Source organism: Rhinatrema bivittatum, chromosome 3 (assembly GCF_901001135.1).
Source record: "Rhinatrema bivittatum chromosome 3, aRhiBiv1.1, whole genome shotgun sequence".
In the NCBI taxonomy this organism is placed as follows: domain Eukaryota; kingdom Metazoa; phylum Chordata; class Amphibia; order Gymnophiona; family Rhinatrematidae; genus Rhinatrema; species Rhinatrema bivittatum.
In genome coordinates this window covers 563498368-563515839 of record NC_042617.1, presented here as the reverse complement: position 1 = coordinate 563515839, position 17472 = coordinate 563498368, and the positions used below count along the sequence as shown (strand labels likewise).

Genomic DNA, 17472 nt, shown 5'->3' with positions numbered 1-17472 from the left:
CTATAAACTACACTGACAGACGTCTCTCAGTGCCCAACTCTAAATAGCGATGTTATGGAGAAAGATTAAAAAGCACTGGTTCCAGTATAGATCCCAGGGGTACTGCACTATTTACGATCCTCCTCTCTGTCTCCTGCCTTTTAACCATTTCAGAATCCACAACAGTGGCGTGGCCATGGCCCATCCGCTTAGGGCTCAGGCTCATGCAGTCAGGGTTGCCTGACACTGATAGAAGAGACCTGAAGGATGGTCACTGTAGTTCCCATTCCTGCTGCAGCCAAGGAAGGAGAGAGGGCTGCTGCAGACCCCATCCTGCAGCGCTAAAGAATGGGTCTGGTGGTGCCTGAAGAAGATGCCCTGTGTGTGTATATGCATGTGTGTGGGAGCCTGTGTGTGTGTGGGAGCCTGTGTGTGTGTGTATGTGTGTACCTATCCATGCCTGTGTGGGGGAGCCTGAGAGACAGGGCTTTACAGATAGAGCATATTAGCAAAAAGCCCATCATTGCTCAGGTTGTCTGGTTCACAACTGATGTATATTTTCAAAAGCAAACAAAAGTTGAAAAGATAATTATTCTCTTAATGTATTAACAAATTAAAAAAGGAGGTGGGAGGAACCTCTGTGCGTGTATGTGTGAGTGGGAGGCAGTATGTGTGCATGTATGTTTGGGGGAGCTTCTGTATGTGTATTTGTGTGTGTGTGTGAAAGAGTGTGTGCCTATGTCTGCCTGAGAGAGAAAGGGCTTTGCAAATAGAGCATATTAGTTGGCATTGCTTGGGTTGTGTGAGTCACAATTGATGTACATATTCAGAACCAAAAAATCACATTGTAAATGTTAGAAGAATGATTGACAGGTAATGAATGATGTAAATTGTTCTAAGTCAATTTTGACAAATGTACGAAGACGATTGAAATGGAAACTATATGCAACAAATTATTATCCAAACCTTCTAGTTAACATTTCTAGATGTTGTGCTGCCCAGTATGAATGTTGCTTTTGTAAACCGTCGTGATCGTCTTTTGGAATGACTGAATATAAAATGCTTAAATAAATAAAACCAGAGTGGAAAAAAAGCAAGTTTGCTTACCGAAAACTGTGATTTCCATAGACAGCAGGATGAATTAGCCTTGCTGGCCCAGTGCGGGAACTTCTTATTGAACGTTTAAAACTTTGCTCCTGCATGCCTGTACGGTGCCTTCCCATGTCGCAAAGAAACGAGTGTATAGAAAGGTAGACACAGAGCAGGCAGAAGGATAGGGACTGTCCAGGAAGGCTAACCCCGGAAGAACGTCTCTGGCGCCGGCAGGCCGGTCTCTGCCTCTACTGTGGAGAAGCAGGCCACTTAAGAGCCACCTTCTTTGAACAAAAGTTTGACTCAAAATGGTTTACAACAAACAAAATAATACAATAATCAAGTGCAAGAAGCAATGTGACAAGGCAGTGGCTAGGGCCAGAGGGATGCTGGGATGCTTAGAGAGAGGCATATCCAGCAGGAAAAGGGAGGTGATAATGCCCTTGCACAGTTCTTTGGTGAGGCCTCTACCTGTGCAAAAAAGGATAGAGACAGGATGGAAGCAGTCCTGAGAGATGCCACCACCATGGCATGGGGTCTGCATTGAAAGCCATATGAAACTAGACGGAAGGACATGACTATGAATACCCTGGAGGAGAGGCGAGATGGAAGAGAGGTGATACAGATTTTTAAATACCTGAAAGGAATCAAATATTGCACAGGAATCAAATCTTTTCCAAGGGAAAGAAAGCTGTGGAACTAGAGAACGTAAAATGAAGCTCCGAGGGGTAGACTTGGGAATAATATCAGGAAACATTTCTTCAGGAAAAAAGTGGTGGATGCATGGAATGTGCTCCCGGAAGGAGACATAAATAATAATGGGATTCAAAAGGACGTTGGATAAGCAGAGGGTCCCCCTAGTGGCTAAAGGATATAAATGAAGAGAAGTGATAACCTGTATTAGCTGGGGTAACCTGCACGGAGCAGTGGCTTCTACCCTTGAATTAAAAAAAAAAAAAAAAAAAAAGACACAAAACTTGCTGGGTAAACTGCTTGGGTTTTCTTTTTCTGCCAATATTGACTATCTTACTGTTATATCTATAAAATGCAATAATATATTATCATTTTGTATAGTGCACACCAAAGGTATGCAGCACTATTTCTGCATGTTTACATATATATATATATATATATATATATATATATGTGTGTGTGTATGTATATGTGTATATGTATGTATGTGTGAGTATATACGGTTGTGCTCATAAGTTTGCATACTCCTGGCAGAAGAAAACATGAGTAAAAGACAAAACACGTCTGTTATTTTTAATGAGTTTCAAATTAAACTATTATGCATCACAGAATAGCAGAATCATTAAACAAACCATAGCAATAAAGAAAATAATAAAATGGTCCAAAAGTTTGCAGACCCTTAGTTCTTAATATCGTACATTGCCCCCTTTTGCATCAGTGACAGCTTGCAGTCTTTTGTGATAGTTCTGAATGAGACCCTTTATTTTCTCATGGGGTAAAGCTGCCCATTCCTCTTGGCAAAAAGCCCCCAGATCCTGTAAATTCTTTGGTTATCTCGCATGAACTGCTTGTTTTGCGTTCTCTCCAAATTGACTCAATGGTGTTGAGGTCAGGAGATTGTGGGGGCCATGGAAGGAAAATAGTTGTTCATCCCCCATCAGACTGAATATACAATATATTATTAGTCCAAATTAGCTGTTTAATTTGGTGGGGGGGGGGGGTAGTCACAGTTGTTGGGGATAGAGAAGAGGATTGTAGAGGGGGTGAAGCCAGCAATTCCCGGCCAGGCTCTTGATGAACCTGGAAATTATATGAGTCATACACAGGGCCACAGCGGGGAAAGCAGCAGTAGAAGGAGAGCAGGAAGGATGAGCCCAGGGGGGATAAAGCACTCTCAACTACTTCATCCCCTCTGCTTGATCTGTGTGCAGGGAGGGAGGGGGTAGCTGGGAACCCATTAGAGCAGCTGCTGGAGAGGAGAATCCAGCTCTGGTTTTAATCTCCATCCCGCTCCTCCCTACCCACCCCCATGAGCAAGGTGATATGTGTCAGTGCAAAATGCACCATTTTATGTCACATAACATGTTTATACGCATAACTCATGTCTGAGAGACTCCCCCTGCATCCCTGAGTTAAAATGCGCAATCATCCTCTGCTGAGTACGCATTTTAACTCGAGTTTATGCACACATTTTATAACTCCCAGTGCATTACCATACCATTTGCTAACTTCTTCGGAAGTTAACATTTTCTTTTAGCGCCTGCATTGAGAAACTGCATCCTAAATTTTCTGCTAAAGTCTCCTGCTGAATATTTCAGTGCTAACCAGCTAAACTTAGCCAGGGAACCCTACCTTCACTAAATCTAGATGGTCAAATTTTGACTATCTAGAGTTAATTGGATATTCAGTAATACTTTTACCCAACTAAGTGCCACTGAACATCTAGATAAAGATAACTGGGTAAATTTTCCAGCTTTCTTACCCACTCAGGAACTTTTTTTAATATGGACCTCTAGACTTAAGTGCATCAACTGTACTTAAATTGTTTTTCTATTTAACAATTTGCATATTTTGTTTTTGTATTTAACAGTTTGCATATTTTGGCGCACAGCATCAACAAGATAGTTATCCAAGTGAGATACTCTGCTTAGAGTCTGCTATATTATTAACTCTTCACTCCCTTTCACCATATGACCTCCACTTTGCCAAGGATTGATAAACTGTCCTTTCTGAGCTGCTTATATACTAGAACATTAGCAGTTCCTTAGTATCGTGGAAATCCAAACTATTTTACGGTCTTCTCTGGAAGTGACAAAGTATTGCTGCTTTTTGCAGGGTGCTCTGATGTGTGAAGAGTTGCTGCAGAGACTGAGGAAATTGTTGCTCACTCAGAAACGCAACCCGTTGGTTATAGGTCAGGTTGCCCAAGTTATTGAGAACCTCAGCCTTTCTGAAAACACAGAGGTAAGTGTCTGAGAATGTTTCTTCTGATCCAAAAAGGGCCAATTGTAAGGGTGTGACCTGTGCGGTCACACAGGTCCACTGCTTTTTCAAGGGGTGCCAGTGGCAGCAATTTTGAAGGGGGTGCTGCCTCCCACGGTTCTCCAGGTGAACCGCCCCCCCCCCCCCCCCCCGGTCATGCAGGGCATCATTCCTGATATTTGCACCGGACACTTCCAGCTGTCAAGTCAGCCTTGTTCGTAACCATAAAGGCAGCTAATTACAGATAGATAAGTGCTATAAGAAGAACAGTTTATGAACATGCAAATCCTAACTAGCAACTTTGGAACATGCACTTCTTGACTTGCTGTTCTAAGTGGATACTTTTCCGCGATCTTCTCTCTCCTATAGTTTTTCTATGGCTCAGCTTTCATTTTTTTTGTATGATCCTTTAAAAGTAGCACTGCATCATAGCCATTTCAAATATCAGCTTATGTTAAAGCTGTCTTAAAATGTCACACTGATTTCCATTGTTAAAAAAAAGCAACTTTTAAGAAGATGTCGTGTTTAGATCCTATTACCTTTTGACCTAGTTAAATCTAATGTTCAGCTTGCACTGATGTTGATGTATGAAGCATAACAGGGTATACTGTCAGAAGGCGATGAATGGCAGGAACTGGTAGAAACAGAAGCTTTTTTTCAGGTTTCCATTAAAAAAAAAAAAAAAAAGACAAATTCATTAACAGTGATTTAGAAAATACAATCCAAGCTATGGGTGTATTTTTTAATGACGAATGTCTCTGCAGGAATGACCGGTTGCTGAGTTAGAATAATTGAAAGATCTTTGTTTGGCAGTGAGGAAGTCATGTGGGGAATTGGCAAGAGTTATTTGACTTTATAAGTGTTTCTCCTGTAACTTAAATTAATTAGTCTTTTTTAAAGTCTATTAAAGATTAAAACTTTTTTTTTTATGGAGGGGGAGAGAGAGAGAGAGGACAGCAGTTTTCTTCTGTTCCTTTGGGCTTCCAGTTCTTTTGGAAGCAGGGTTCTTCACCCACTCCTCCTTTTCTGAAACTATAGTTCTTGTTCCTTTGACCCCCCCCCCCCCCCATTACCACCCTGCTCCTCAGCACTATTTCCCCTGCAGTCGTCCCTTCCATGTTCCATCTGTCACGTTCTCAATCTGTCACTTTCCACTGCAACTGTTCCCGCCACCCTCAAACCTCCTCAAACATCCCCTAACTGGATCCTCCTTCCTCTGCTAACTATCGTCCCTTCTCCCTCCTCCCTTTTGCATCCCCACTACTTGAACACACACTCTTCACCTCTGCTGTATTGACTTTATTTCATCTCAAGCCATTCTCAGTCCACTCTTGTCTGGTTTTCATCCTTTCCATTCCACAGAAACAGCTCTTGCCAAAGTCTCCAATGATCTGGTTGGGGCTAAAACCTAAAGCCTTTACTCAATTCTTATCCTCCTTGACCTATCTGTTGCTTTTGACCCTGTTGATCACCACCTACTCCTTGATACTCTGCCCCCACTTGGATTTCGGGACTCTCTCCTGTCCTGGTTCTCTTTTTACCTTTCCTATCACACTTTTAGTATGTGCTCTGGTAGATCTTCCTCAGGGCACTATCCTGGGCCCTCTTCTTGTCTCTCTACCAATCCCCTTGGTGCTCTGCTCTCCTCCCCTTGGCTTTCAGTACCATCTTTATGCGGCTGTAACCCCCTGGGTGAGAGAGAACCCTGATGCTGTCCCCAAAGGCACGTAGAAGTAAAATGGATCTTATCTGCAACCAGCTCTCCACGGATAGCTTTGGCTTTTGAGGTACAGGGCTCCCTGGGGGGGGGGAAAGCATAGCTTCAAAACCCTTTTGACTTTACCAACATGCACAGTCCCTTTTACACTCTCTGTAAACAGCACTGATAATCTCCACAGTCTATATCAGCAGTAATCACACCGAGAAGCAATGTGGTTTCCATCTTCTTTACTGATAGTTAATTAAATTGACTGAAGATTCTTTGCAGTACTTAGATTTAAAATAAAGTTGATGATCAATAATAAAGAAAAAAGAATTCATAAATGTGTGACCTCTTCTAGTAAAATCTCTGATTTTATGGAAGCCAATTCCTTAGCCATTGATCTCCTTCTCCTTCCAATTACTCAGACTGAAGAAAGCATAATCCTTCTTCGATCTCCCATATTTATATCAATCTTCTTCCCACTGTAGAATGGCTAGAATTTAGTCCCAATTACTTACCAGAACACAGCAAGTCCCAGTTCTCATATCTCACCTACAGGCTTCTTAAATATCTTGGATCTCCTTCTGAAAACACAATGGGCATTCCCCTCTCAAGTGCAGTACACTCGAATGAATAGAAAAAAATAACCCTTGCACAGTACCTTCAAGTCCTTCCCTCTGGTAATGGACGGGGATCTATTCCTCTCAGATGACTCTACTCTTCATGTTCTTCCTTGGTGAAAGACACCTCTTCCACCCAATGGATTGGAAGCTGATTCCCTGATACTAAGGACACTCAGTTCCAAAAGGAACAAAAATAGACTTTGAATCAAAAGGAGAAAATCAAAATAAAACTAGAGACAGGGTGAAAAAACATCCTTATATCACAAAATAAGAGGATATTTACTGAAGGAAAAACAACTCAGAGTTGAAACTCCTCTGCATTGAGTCACTGACTGATATATCCATTGGAGGTGAGATAGAAAGCAGCATAATCTTCCCTACCCCCTGATCTAACCTTACAGAGGAACTCCCCAAATCTTCTGTGAAGGAGTACCAAGGCTTTCAAAGGGAAACTGGATCAAAAGAGTAAATAAGCCAGAATAGTTCAGACAAAAGACTGACCCCCAAAAGGATAACTCAGAAAAATCCCCTTAAGTTAGAAAAATTAATTAACAGGATGCAGGAACATCCGGCCTTCTGAAAGTCTAACCAAACATCCACACCCTAAAATGGTGGTAGGGGTATATATACTGATAGAGCACACCATCTGCAGCTCCCACATGAGGGAGCTGGAGCCAAACTTCTCTTCACTATCTCTCTGAACGTACCCGGCTAGATAGTACATTCTTTCTAGTAAGGAAGCCAAGGACTTCCTAGCATGTAGACAGGTGAACTCAGGACCCCAGTGGGTTATGCTCCCCTGCTTACAGATGAAGACTGAACAAGCTGACATCACAGTATATATAACCCTGTAGTGACCCCAGCCTGCCATTATTCTCTGTCTCCAGCAAATGGTGGACGTGCATCTTCTTATGGGGATTGCTTTGAGTTTTTTGGAAGTCGAAATTTGAAATTTTGACTTAAGGAAAAGAAAGCCCCACTCTCCTGCAGTGATACCAAATGGTCCCTTCCCCAGCTGAGAATTCCTGAGGTGATTTCTGTGGTCCCTCAGAGGTGTGCCTTGGTTTTATAGGGAGATATCTCATGTTTTACCACTGAATCAAATATGAATCATAATAGTGTTGCTTTTTCATAGGTAGGGTTGTTTCTGTTTGACTGCTGGCAATCAGTGTTGTTTTGATTTGGGAGTTTACTATATTGTAATTGCAATTTAGTTTACTCGTGGTTTACTTAAAGCCAAGCCCACACCCAGCACATTACAATAGGCCTAATACCATATGAGTTCCAAGTGTCTTACTTTTTATAGGATTTTATGATTGGCACCACAGTAGTAGGCATGTTGTGACATTTTTATTTCAGAAGACTGTACTTTGAATGTCTTTTTTCATGTAAAATCTTATTACAAATGCATCATTTTTTGATTTGTGTGTGTGGAGGGTAAGGTGGGGATGCAAAGCTGTAAGATTTGCCTAGGGTGCCTAATACCCTTGCACCAGTCCTGGCTCCACTGGCTCCATGGGGGAAAGCAGAATTCCATCTGGAGCTATGCTGTTGTGGGCTAGGCTGCCCCCAGTCTCTGCTGCATACAGCCCTGACTAGGGCTTAACTTTCTTTTTCTTAAGTCCTGTAGGAAGCAGGTAGTATGGATCACTTCTAGTCCACCCCCCTTTCCAGGCAGAGCCATGCCTCGGGAATCACAAAAGCAGCAGACTGTGTGTCATACAGTCAGTGAGAGAGTGCTGAACGTGGGTGGGGCCCTGAGAAGAGGAGGCAAGGTACTGTCATACGGACCGATACAGTAAACCGCACTGGAGAGCGGGCGAGTGCCCGCTCTCCTGATGCACGCCCAGGCCACTCTCCCTGGCGCGCGATTCAGGAAGCAAAGGTATGCAAATTAGGGCCTGCGGTAAAAAGGAGGTGCCAGGGACACTAGCGCGTCCCTAGCACCTCTTTATTGACAGAAGCAGCGGCTGTCAGCGGGTTTGACAGCCGACGCTTAATTTTACCGGCGTCGGTTCTCAAACCTGCTTACAGCCACGGGTTCAGAAAACGGACGCCGGCAAAATTGAGCATCCGTCTTCCAACCCACGGGCAGATTTTAAATTTTTTTTTAGATTTTAAATTTTTTTTTATTTTTGGGGCCTCTGACTTAATTTCGTTATGATATTAGGTCAGAGGGTGGACAGAAAAGCAGTTTTTTCTGCTTTTCTGTACACTTTCCCTGTGACGGCAGTAATTAGCTTCTGCCTTTGGGCAGGCTTTAATTTCTGAAAGTAAAATGTGCGGCTTGGCTTCACATTTTACTTTCTGTATCCCTGTAGCTGCCTCCCCGCTGTACTCAGCAGCATTCCTTCTGTTACACTGCATTCAGCCACCACTCACCCCTACAGAGATCTTTATGGTTACAAAAAAAACATTCATATCTTTGTTTCTATTTTTTAAGTCACTGTAAATGGATTGTTGTATTCCATTTATTTTTAACTAAGAAACCGACAATCTGGCTCTGTATAATTTCTTGACATTTTACCATGCATTGCCTTGTTCCTGAGGACTGCCTATGGCGTGTGTCAGATATCAAGAGTGGTAGGAGGCTTCCTTCACAAGCAGCCTTCCATTTAATGTCACCTAGACCAAACGTAGAAGCATCTATTGGTGGGGAGGGAGGCAGGGGCACTCTTTAAATATAAATAATTCGTGGAACTAAATGTCACTAAATAAAAAACAAACAAACATGTAAGGTGATACCTTTTTATGGGACTAACATAATACATTTCTTGACTAGCTTTCAGGAGTCAATACTCCCTTCCTCGGGTCAAAACAAAGGAATGAAATGTTAGCTCCTGAAAGCTGTCAAGAAATATATTTAGTCCAATAAAAGGGTATTGCATATACCAGGTTCTTATGGCCTGGATTGGCCACTGTTGGAAACAGGATGCTGGGCTTGATGGACCCTTGGTCTGACCCAGTATGGCATGTTCTTATGTTCTTAATTTTTTTGTTTATTGACCTTGCTTGGCATGTATCCAACCGGACTCAACTACACTACTTACTTAAAAAAAAAAATCATGTAAATCATTGTACATATTAACTTGGTAAACTACACAAAACAGATTTATTGTGTTAGGTGAGATCCAGCCTTTGAAATGAGGCATTTAATATCTGTTACATAAATCCAGGAGGTGTTGAAGTAAAACTAAAAGGAGGATGGTAGGAGCTTTCGCATCATACTTCCCCACAGGCAACGTAAAGTGTTGTCCTGGCATGCCGAAAGTCAGGTTAATGTGAAGAAAATGATCTGCTCTTAGGGGGGCCTAGGAAAATAAATTGTTAAGACTAAAACACAAGATGATTTTTAAATTAAATGAACAGCATGTATGGCGACAAGAAGGACAGAGAAAGAATGCAGAGAGTGAGTAAAGCTGAATAAAGACAAATAAGGTAATAGAATTAATTCCAAAGCAGAGATGTGAGTCAGTGAAGGTCTGTGAGAATATAATCCAATTGAAAGTTCAGTTTGGGGTTCAGGGTTTACACAAGAGACATTTCTGCTCAGTTTAGAGAAAAAGTGGAACTGTGATAACCTTTTAAGGTGACTTTTGAAAGTTGGGTGCACACCAAAATTGGAAGATGTGTGCGCATCCACCTGATTTTATAAGCCACCCACATGCGCACACAAATCATGATGCGCAGATATCTCACATTGGGGGAAAAAAGGGTGGAATGTGGGAGGGGCATGGGATTTCCAAGGTCAAGCGGTATGTGTGCAAGTGCCAGGTATATTTGAGCACAAATTTACTTCTGATATGGAGGAGGTGTAAGTCTGAAATAAAAAAAAATTTCCAGGCATCTATGAAGTGTTTAATAGGGATGTACATTTGTTTCAAACAAATTTTTAAAAAATGCAATGAATAAGGGCAATTCGTTTCATTCAGGGGGGGCCAAGAAATGAATCGGGGGCCCCCTGAATGAAACAAACCTTATTCGTTGCATTCGTTTGAAAAAAATGCATCAGGCCTAAGCTTAGGCCCTAAGCCAGGGCCTTCCTTAAAGCATAGGCCGATGCCCAAAGCAGGGGCCACGACCAATGCCCTAGTTTGACACCGGTGCCTCAGCCTAAGCCCAAAGTCAGTGCCTCGCCTAGGGCATAGACCAAGGCCGAAATTAGGGGTCACAGCCTAAGCCTAGGCCCAGCCTGATGCCGAGGCTTCAGCTTCAGCTGAGAACTGAAAAAAGTCTTACCTGATCCATCAGAGTTGAAGGCCGAGCTTCAACTCTGACCCAGGCCTGACGCCTGGTCTCAGACTAAGCCGGAGCCCGGACCCAAGCCCAACACTGCGACCCGCCCTAAAGGCTAGGTCCGACATTGGAGCCTAGACCCGGACCCAGGCCCGATGCCACAACCTGGCCTGGAGGCCGAACACCAAAATGGCGCTGCCCACTGAGGTGAATGTGCTGGAGTTAATTAACTCTGGCACAACCCAAGCGGATGGCATCACAAGAAAAGAAGAGGACATTGCAGGAGCAGCTGTGAGCCCAGGCTTGGGATCTGGGCCTGGGCCTAGATTAAGGCCGAAGCCCAGAAGGCGGGACCTTGCCTCGAGCCCATGTCTGGACCGAGGCAGAGGCCCGGGTGTCGGGATCTGGCCTAGGCGGATCCCCCTGGACTGGGTAAGTAGGGGACCAGGGGGGGTGGATCCTGGTCCCTACAGTTTTCCAGGCAGGTGGACAGGAGGCCTCATTTTTGGTTTTTGTCTGTTTTGGGGTTTATTTTTATAATTGTTTGATTCATTTTTTTTCTCATGAATGAAACGAATCAAGCAATCCACAAGCCGAAATTCGTGAGGAAAAACACCTAACGAAAACAAATTTTTTTCCTCTCCACATCGCTAGTTTGTGAGGGGTCTGGTATAACTGGGGGAAATGCAGGCTAAAGAACCAGGGGGGTTTGGAGGACCTAGCTTTAGACTGGAAAACTATTCGACGAACTGCCGAAAATGGTTATCGCCTGGATGCAGGCCTGTTTTAAAATTCCCTTACTTGCACAGCTCAGAGCTTGCGTTACGTGGCTGTACATGCTCACTTGTAAAATTAGGCTCAGGGCTATTTTATAATGTGTGCAGGATATAAAATTGCCATGTATTTGGCTGATGACGTCAGCGGCTCGAGTGGCAGCCTAGCCTGGAGCTCCTGGCTATGCCGGATAGCATCCAGATAATATCGTAGCCATCCCTCCACCTTTTGACGCGGCTCCAACACCAAGCTCACCCCCGAAGGCTGCTGATGGCGAATCGGGCCCCCAAACCCGACTTTTGCAAGTTTTCCTACCAGAAATCGGCCCGGGAAAATTCTCCTGAAAAAAACAAAATGGCCGCCGTGACGGGAGAAGCGATCTCTGAGGCCTCAGCTGCAGCACCGGTACTCCCCGATTCGGAAATCCCTACTCGGGGTGAGTTTAAGGCTTGGTTTGGGGAGCTCAGCCACGATCTCAATTCTTTTAAATCTGAGATCCGTGAAACGGTGGGTGAAATGAAGGAGGAACTGTGTGAAATGGGGAGGAGGCTTTTTGAGTATGAAACCCTCACTGAATCTCAGGCAGATAAAATGAGCTCGCTGCAGAATAGCCATAAGGAAATGGCTAGTGAAATTCAGCAACTCTCCTCCAAACTGGAAGATTTAGAAAACAGGAATAGGAGGGCTAATCTGCGCTTTCGGGGCATTCCTGAGACCTCTGACTTTGCTAACTGTGTGCAAGTTATTACAGAGCTTTGCACTGATTTATTACAGCAAGATGCAAACCAAAATGCTGCAGGCTCTGGAGGGTCTCTAGTGGTCAAGCTGGAACGGGCTCACAGGGTCCAGGGTCAGAGAGCTCCTAATCAACCCAAGGATGTGATCGCTTGCTTCCATGATTTCCCTGTGAAAGAGAAGATCCTGGCCCTGGCGCGCCAGAGGGGGAAGGTGGCAGCTGCAGGGACATGATGTGCAAGTCTATGCTGATGTTTCCCCGACTACTATGAAGAAACGCCAGGCTATGAAACCTATTACTGCTGTTTTGATTAAAGAAAACATCCGGTACCGCTGGCTCTTCCCCTTTGGCCTCAGCTTTACTGTGCAAGGTACAACGCACAAGGCACAATCCGTGCATGAAGCGGCGGGCATCTTGAAGGACCTTGGCTATACTGTGACGGATTTGCCGCCATCTTCCTCGCCACGTGCCGACCGCAGGGAGGAACCTCGCTGGCAGCGGATGGGAAAGGGGGGAAAGAGACTGCGACGCACCCCGGATCCAGATATCGCGAACAGAGCCCCTACATGATCTGGCTGCTTTGGCTCTGAAGGCTTTGACACTGTTTCTTGTTAAGCCGCACCGGACGTGGAGGGTTTGGTTACTGGTTATATGTTTGATAATATGCTGATGCTGCCGGGTGGGACGGCACCTGGGAAGCTGTCTTCACTCACCCCTAGATGATGGGGGACCCAAGAGATGATTGTGGTTCCTTTGGGAGGGGGGGAGGGGGGGGAATGGGGAATAGTGGGGATCTCCTCTCTGGGAGTGCATTGCCTTGTTGTTTACTGCCCGGCTCACTGAGGGCTACGTGCTGCTTGGTACTATGTTTAGTTGTCTCTTGTTTCATGGGGGGACCTCTTCTGCTCTTATCTCTGTCTGCTCTATATACGCTGGGGCACTTGAAATGCACCATCACTTGTCCGGATGGCTACCTTTAAGGTACAGTCCTTTAATGTTAAGGGACTGAATACGCACCATAAGCGTAAATTACTATATAAAGATCTGCAGCGTGCTGATATTGCGATTGCTTGTCTCCAGGAGACACATTTAAAGCGGCGCTATGAGCATTTAATGAGTTCTGCCCTTTACCCGCATCAGTATTGGGCGGCTAGCTCTAAAGCTGCTAAATATGCAGGTGTGGGGATTCTATTTCACAAGGACTTTGCTTTTGAATTGCTTGACAGTGTTGCTGACCCTTTGGGTAGATATTTATTGCTGGTCCTTAATATTGCTGGGGTCTCGTATACATTGCTTAACGTATATGCCCCCAATGTTCACCAAGCCAAATTTTATGATGCGCTGGTGAAGCTGGTCCTCTTGAAAAAAGTGGGTCACTTGATGGTGATGGGAGATTGCAATCTGCCCTTAGACCCTGGTCTTGATTCCTCGGGGGGGCGATGTTCTACTTTGAAAAGAGACCGCAATAGCCTCCTTGCTTTTTTGGACCACTTTCAGCTGGTAGATGTGTGGCGCTTTTTGCATTCCACCCAGAGGGATTATACTTTTTTCTCGAACCCCCATAACCTATACACTAGGATAGACTATGTTTTTGTGGATAGGGGAGTGATCCAAAATGTGCGCAAAGGGGTTATAGAGTCGATCACGTGGTCCGATCATGCTCCGGTGTGGGCTGAGCTGACTTTCCCTAATTATGACAAAGGCCAACGCTTTTGGCGCCTAAACGATAGCTTACTTGACAGTGACTCCTTTGTGGATCAATGTCGGCGGGTACTTACAGATTACAGTTCTCATAACCTTCACCCTGACATCTCGCCCATCACTTACTGGGACTGTTTAAAGGCAGTGCTTAGGGGGACTTTTATAGCTCGGGCCTCTTGGGTTAAAAAGGAGACCCAGCGGGAACGTTCGCTCCTGACTGCCAAATTATTGGACTTAGAACAGCGCCACAAGCAAACCCCCACTGAAGTGCTCCGTTTGGCCTTAGCTGACTACCGATCGCAACTTGGGGCGCTGGATGCGGCCAAAATTGCGCATGAGCTGGAGCAAACGGAACAAGTATACTTTGAAGGGGGCAATAAAGCGGGGAAGTTGCTTGCGCATAAGTTGAGAGCCAAACGCTTACAAAACACTATTACTAAAATTGTAGGTGCTCATGGTGCACCACTTACCTCCAATGATGCGATCCGTGACTGCTTTTTACAATTTTATTCTGCACTGTATTCCCATAACCACTCTATAGAGTTCAGGGACATACAATCCTTTTTACAGGACACTCCCTTATCCCAGTTATCAGAGTCCGCCAGGGATACGCTAGACAAGGATATCTCAGAATCTGAGGTGTTATTTGCCATTAAGCAACTTAAGGCTGGCAAGTCCCCGGGGCTGGATGGTTTACTGCCCGGTTTTATCAATGCTTTGCCGGTGATTTACTTACCCCACTTACGGCCATGTTTAATGCCTTGCGACACGAGGGGGTTTTGAATCCTAATTCTAATGTGGCGGGTATAACGATCATTGCAAAGCCGGGGCGGGACCCTACCAAGTGTGGCTCTTATAGGCCCATCTCATTGCTGAACATAGACCTCAAGCTTCTGGCTAAAATCCTGGCTAACAGGCTTAACGGTTATGTAGCACAACTCATTCACCCGGATCAGGCCGGTTTTATCCCTGGTCGCATGGCGTCCGATAATGTGCGGAAGTTGTTGGATTCCCTCTGGTGGGTTAAGCGCCATCATATCCCTTTTCTTTTTATGGCTATGGATGCGGAAAAGGCCTTTGATTTGGTTCACTGGCCTTTTTTATTTCAAGTCTTGCATACCATGGGTTTTGGGCCTTTTTTCATTACCTGGATTCAGAAATTATATGATAAACCGAGGGCCTGCATTAAGGTAAATGGGGGCTATTCCCCGTTCTTTATTGTTGAGCGGGGCACCCGCCAAGGTTGCCCGCTCTCTCCATTACTATTTGCCCTATTTATAGAACCTTTGGCCCAACGGATCCGGTTGTCGAGGGACGTGATGGGCATTAGTGTGGGGTCATATTCCTCCAAGTTGGCGATGTTTGCTGATGATGTCATTCTGACCCTTGCGGACCCTCAGCAATCGTTGCCAGCCGTGGTAGAGATTATTAAAACCTTCAGTCAAGTGTCTGGCTACTCCATTAATTGGGACAAAACCGAAATCCTTAATATTACGTTACCGGAGGACCAGGCACGGGATCTGAAAGCCCGTTTTGCTTTTAAATGGGCAAAGGAGAAAATTAAATACCTAGGTATATTTATAGGGGCTCATTCTGATGTTTTTAGGCTTAACTATCCACCTCTTCTCGCTAAATTGTACAGGGAAATGGAGGAGTGGAATCGATACCACATTTCGTGGCTGGGACGAATTGCTACTTTTAAAATGAACATCCTGCCCCGGATTGGATACCTTTTCCAGACCATTCCTTGCGTCATACCAACTGCACTGCTTCTCAAGTGGCAACGCAGGATTATGAAATTCCTGTGGCAGGGGAAGCACCCCAGGGTGGCCCAGAAAGTATTGTTTCAACCTCGGGTGCGGGGGGGGCCTTGCAGTGCCTAACTTATTACGGTATTATGTTGCGGCTCAATTACGAGCTGTTGTTGATTGGCACAGAACCACCGCCCGCAAACCTTGGGCGATTCTGGAGCAGGAACTTATCGGGCCACACCTGCTGACTAATATCCTCTGGCAACCTCCTAGCTCTGGGCCCAAATTGGAAGGCCTACCGGACACGATTCAGTGTACCTTACGCCTTTGGTATAAATGGAAGCCCCAGGTGGTGGGGTCCAAGGTGGGGTCGGTCCTTTTTTCCCCCTTTCACTCTGGGTCATTCTTGGGGGGTACAGCTCCGCAGGTCTTTGCAGATTGGTTGGCTAAGGGTCTTTATAATTATAGTCACTTCTGGGAGCACTCCTCGTGGGTGACGTTCTCCACTCTCCAGGCCCGGCATGACTTACCTCAGGGGGATTTCTATCGCTACCTCCAACTAATGAGTTACGCAAGAGCGACCCATATTTCCCGGGATTTACTCCAGCCAATTGGTCTCTTTGAGAATTTCTGCCGAGCGGCTGACAAAGTACAGCACTTAATGTCCAAAATTTATAAGCTGCTCCTTCAGGGTATGGGAACGCGCCCAACATACCTGTCCGCCTGGGAGGCTGATCTGGGGTCCCTGCAGGGTGACGACTTTTGGGACACTATCTTTACAGTGGGGTGTAAGGGTCTTATCTCAGCCTCCTACTTGGAAAATAGTTTCAAACTCCTTTATCGGTGGCATTATACCCCCGCTAAACTCCATAAAATTTATTCCACGGCCTCGGATCGGTGCTGGAGGGGTTGTGGGGAGCGAGGTTCCTTTTATCATATGTGGTGGGAGTGTGCTGCTGTTTCCCAGTTTTGGCAGGGACTGGCTGTGTGGCTTTCAGACATATTGCATGTTTCTATTACTCTAACCCCCATAGTTGCCCTGCTTAACTCAGACTATCCACAGCTCGACACGGCCTTACAGCGTTTTGTTAGATTGGTGGTCACCTCTGCTCGATGTGAGATAGCTTTACACTGGAAGTCTCAGGGTGTACCTACATTATTGCAGGTTCAGTCACGGGTGGCAAAGGTTTGTACCCTTAGTAAGATTACGGCGCACCGTCGGAAACAAATAGGGGCCTTTCAGCGTACCTGGTCTTTATACCTAACATGGCAACAACAACAGAAGAAGATATGATTTCCTTTTATGTCTGATTTTCTCTTATGTTATTTGTTCATACTACCTTTGCAGGAGCTCCCAGGGATGGTAGGGGAGAAGGGTGGGGGGTGAGGGGAACAGAAGGGGGGGGATATGTTTACACAACTGAGAAAAGCAGAGAATCTGTTGTAAGTCTTTATTGCATCTATTCTACTGTCAATTTTGTTATTGTACATGCTTCACAGATGCTGTATGGTTTTGTATTGTCGGTATTATCTTTCTCTAATAAACCTTAAATTTCAAAAAAAAAAATTGCCATGTATTTGGCCGCTTGTGCCCACATTCACACACACATATGTGCGCCCACATGCCAGTTTGAAAGTTACCGTCTTCAAGTGCAGAAATGGCAGGAGTCGCAGAATTGCCTACACGACATGAGGATAAGCTTTGTGTGCATAAATCATTCATGCGTGTAAAATTATCCGCAGTCAGTGGAGGCTTTCTGCGGGGAAGAGGGGTACAGGAGAGTTCGTTTTCGTGCATACTTATTGATTGTAAACAGTATGCATGTAAATTCTCTCAGCAAATCTACCCACAAAAAATTAGCAGGTGAAAGTCTGTTCGGGTAGTTTTGCAGGTGTAATTTTCAAAGCAAACTTATGTGCATA

The 17472-nt window shown here is 44.9% G+C and overlaps 1 protein-coding gene across 2 annotated transcripts in view; it reads left to right on the top strand.

Annotated features, from left to right (window-relative positions):
- LOC115088337 (vacuolar protein 8-like) overlaps positions 1-17472 on the top strand; it is a 95740-nt gene that overhangs the window by 58424 nt on the left and 19844 nt on the right. For both annotated transcript variants that reach the window (XM_029596501.1, XM_029596500.1), the window contains one exon: positions 3880-4008. In XM_029596501.1, the coding sequence (XP_029452361.1) occupies positions 3880-4008 (129 nt within the window). The remainder of the gene's footprint in view (positions 1-3879; positions 4009-17472) is intronic.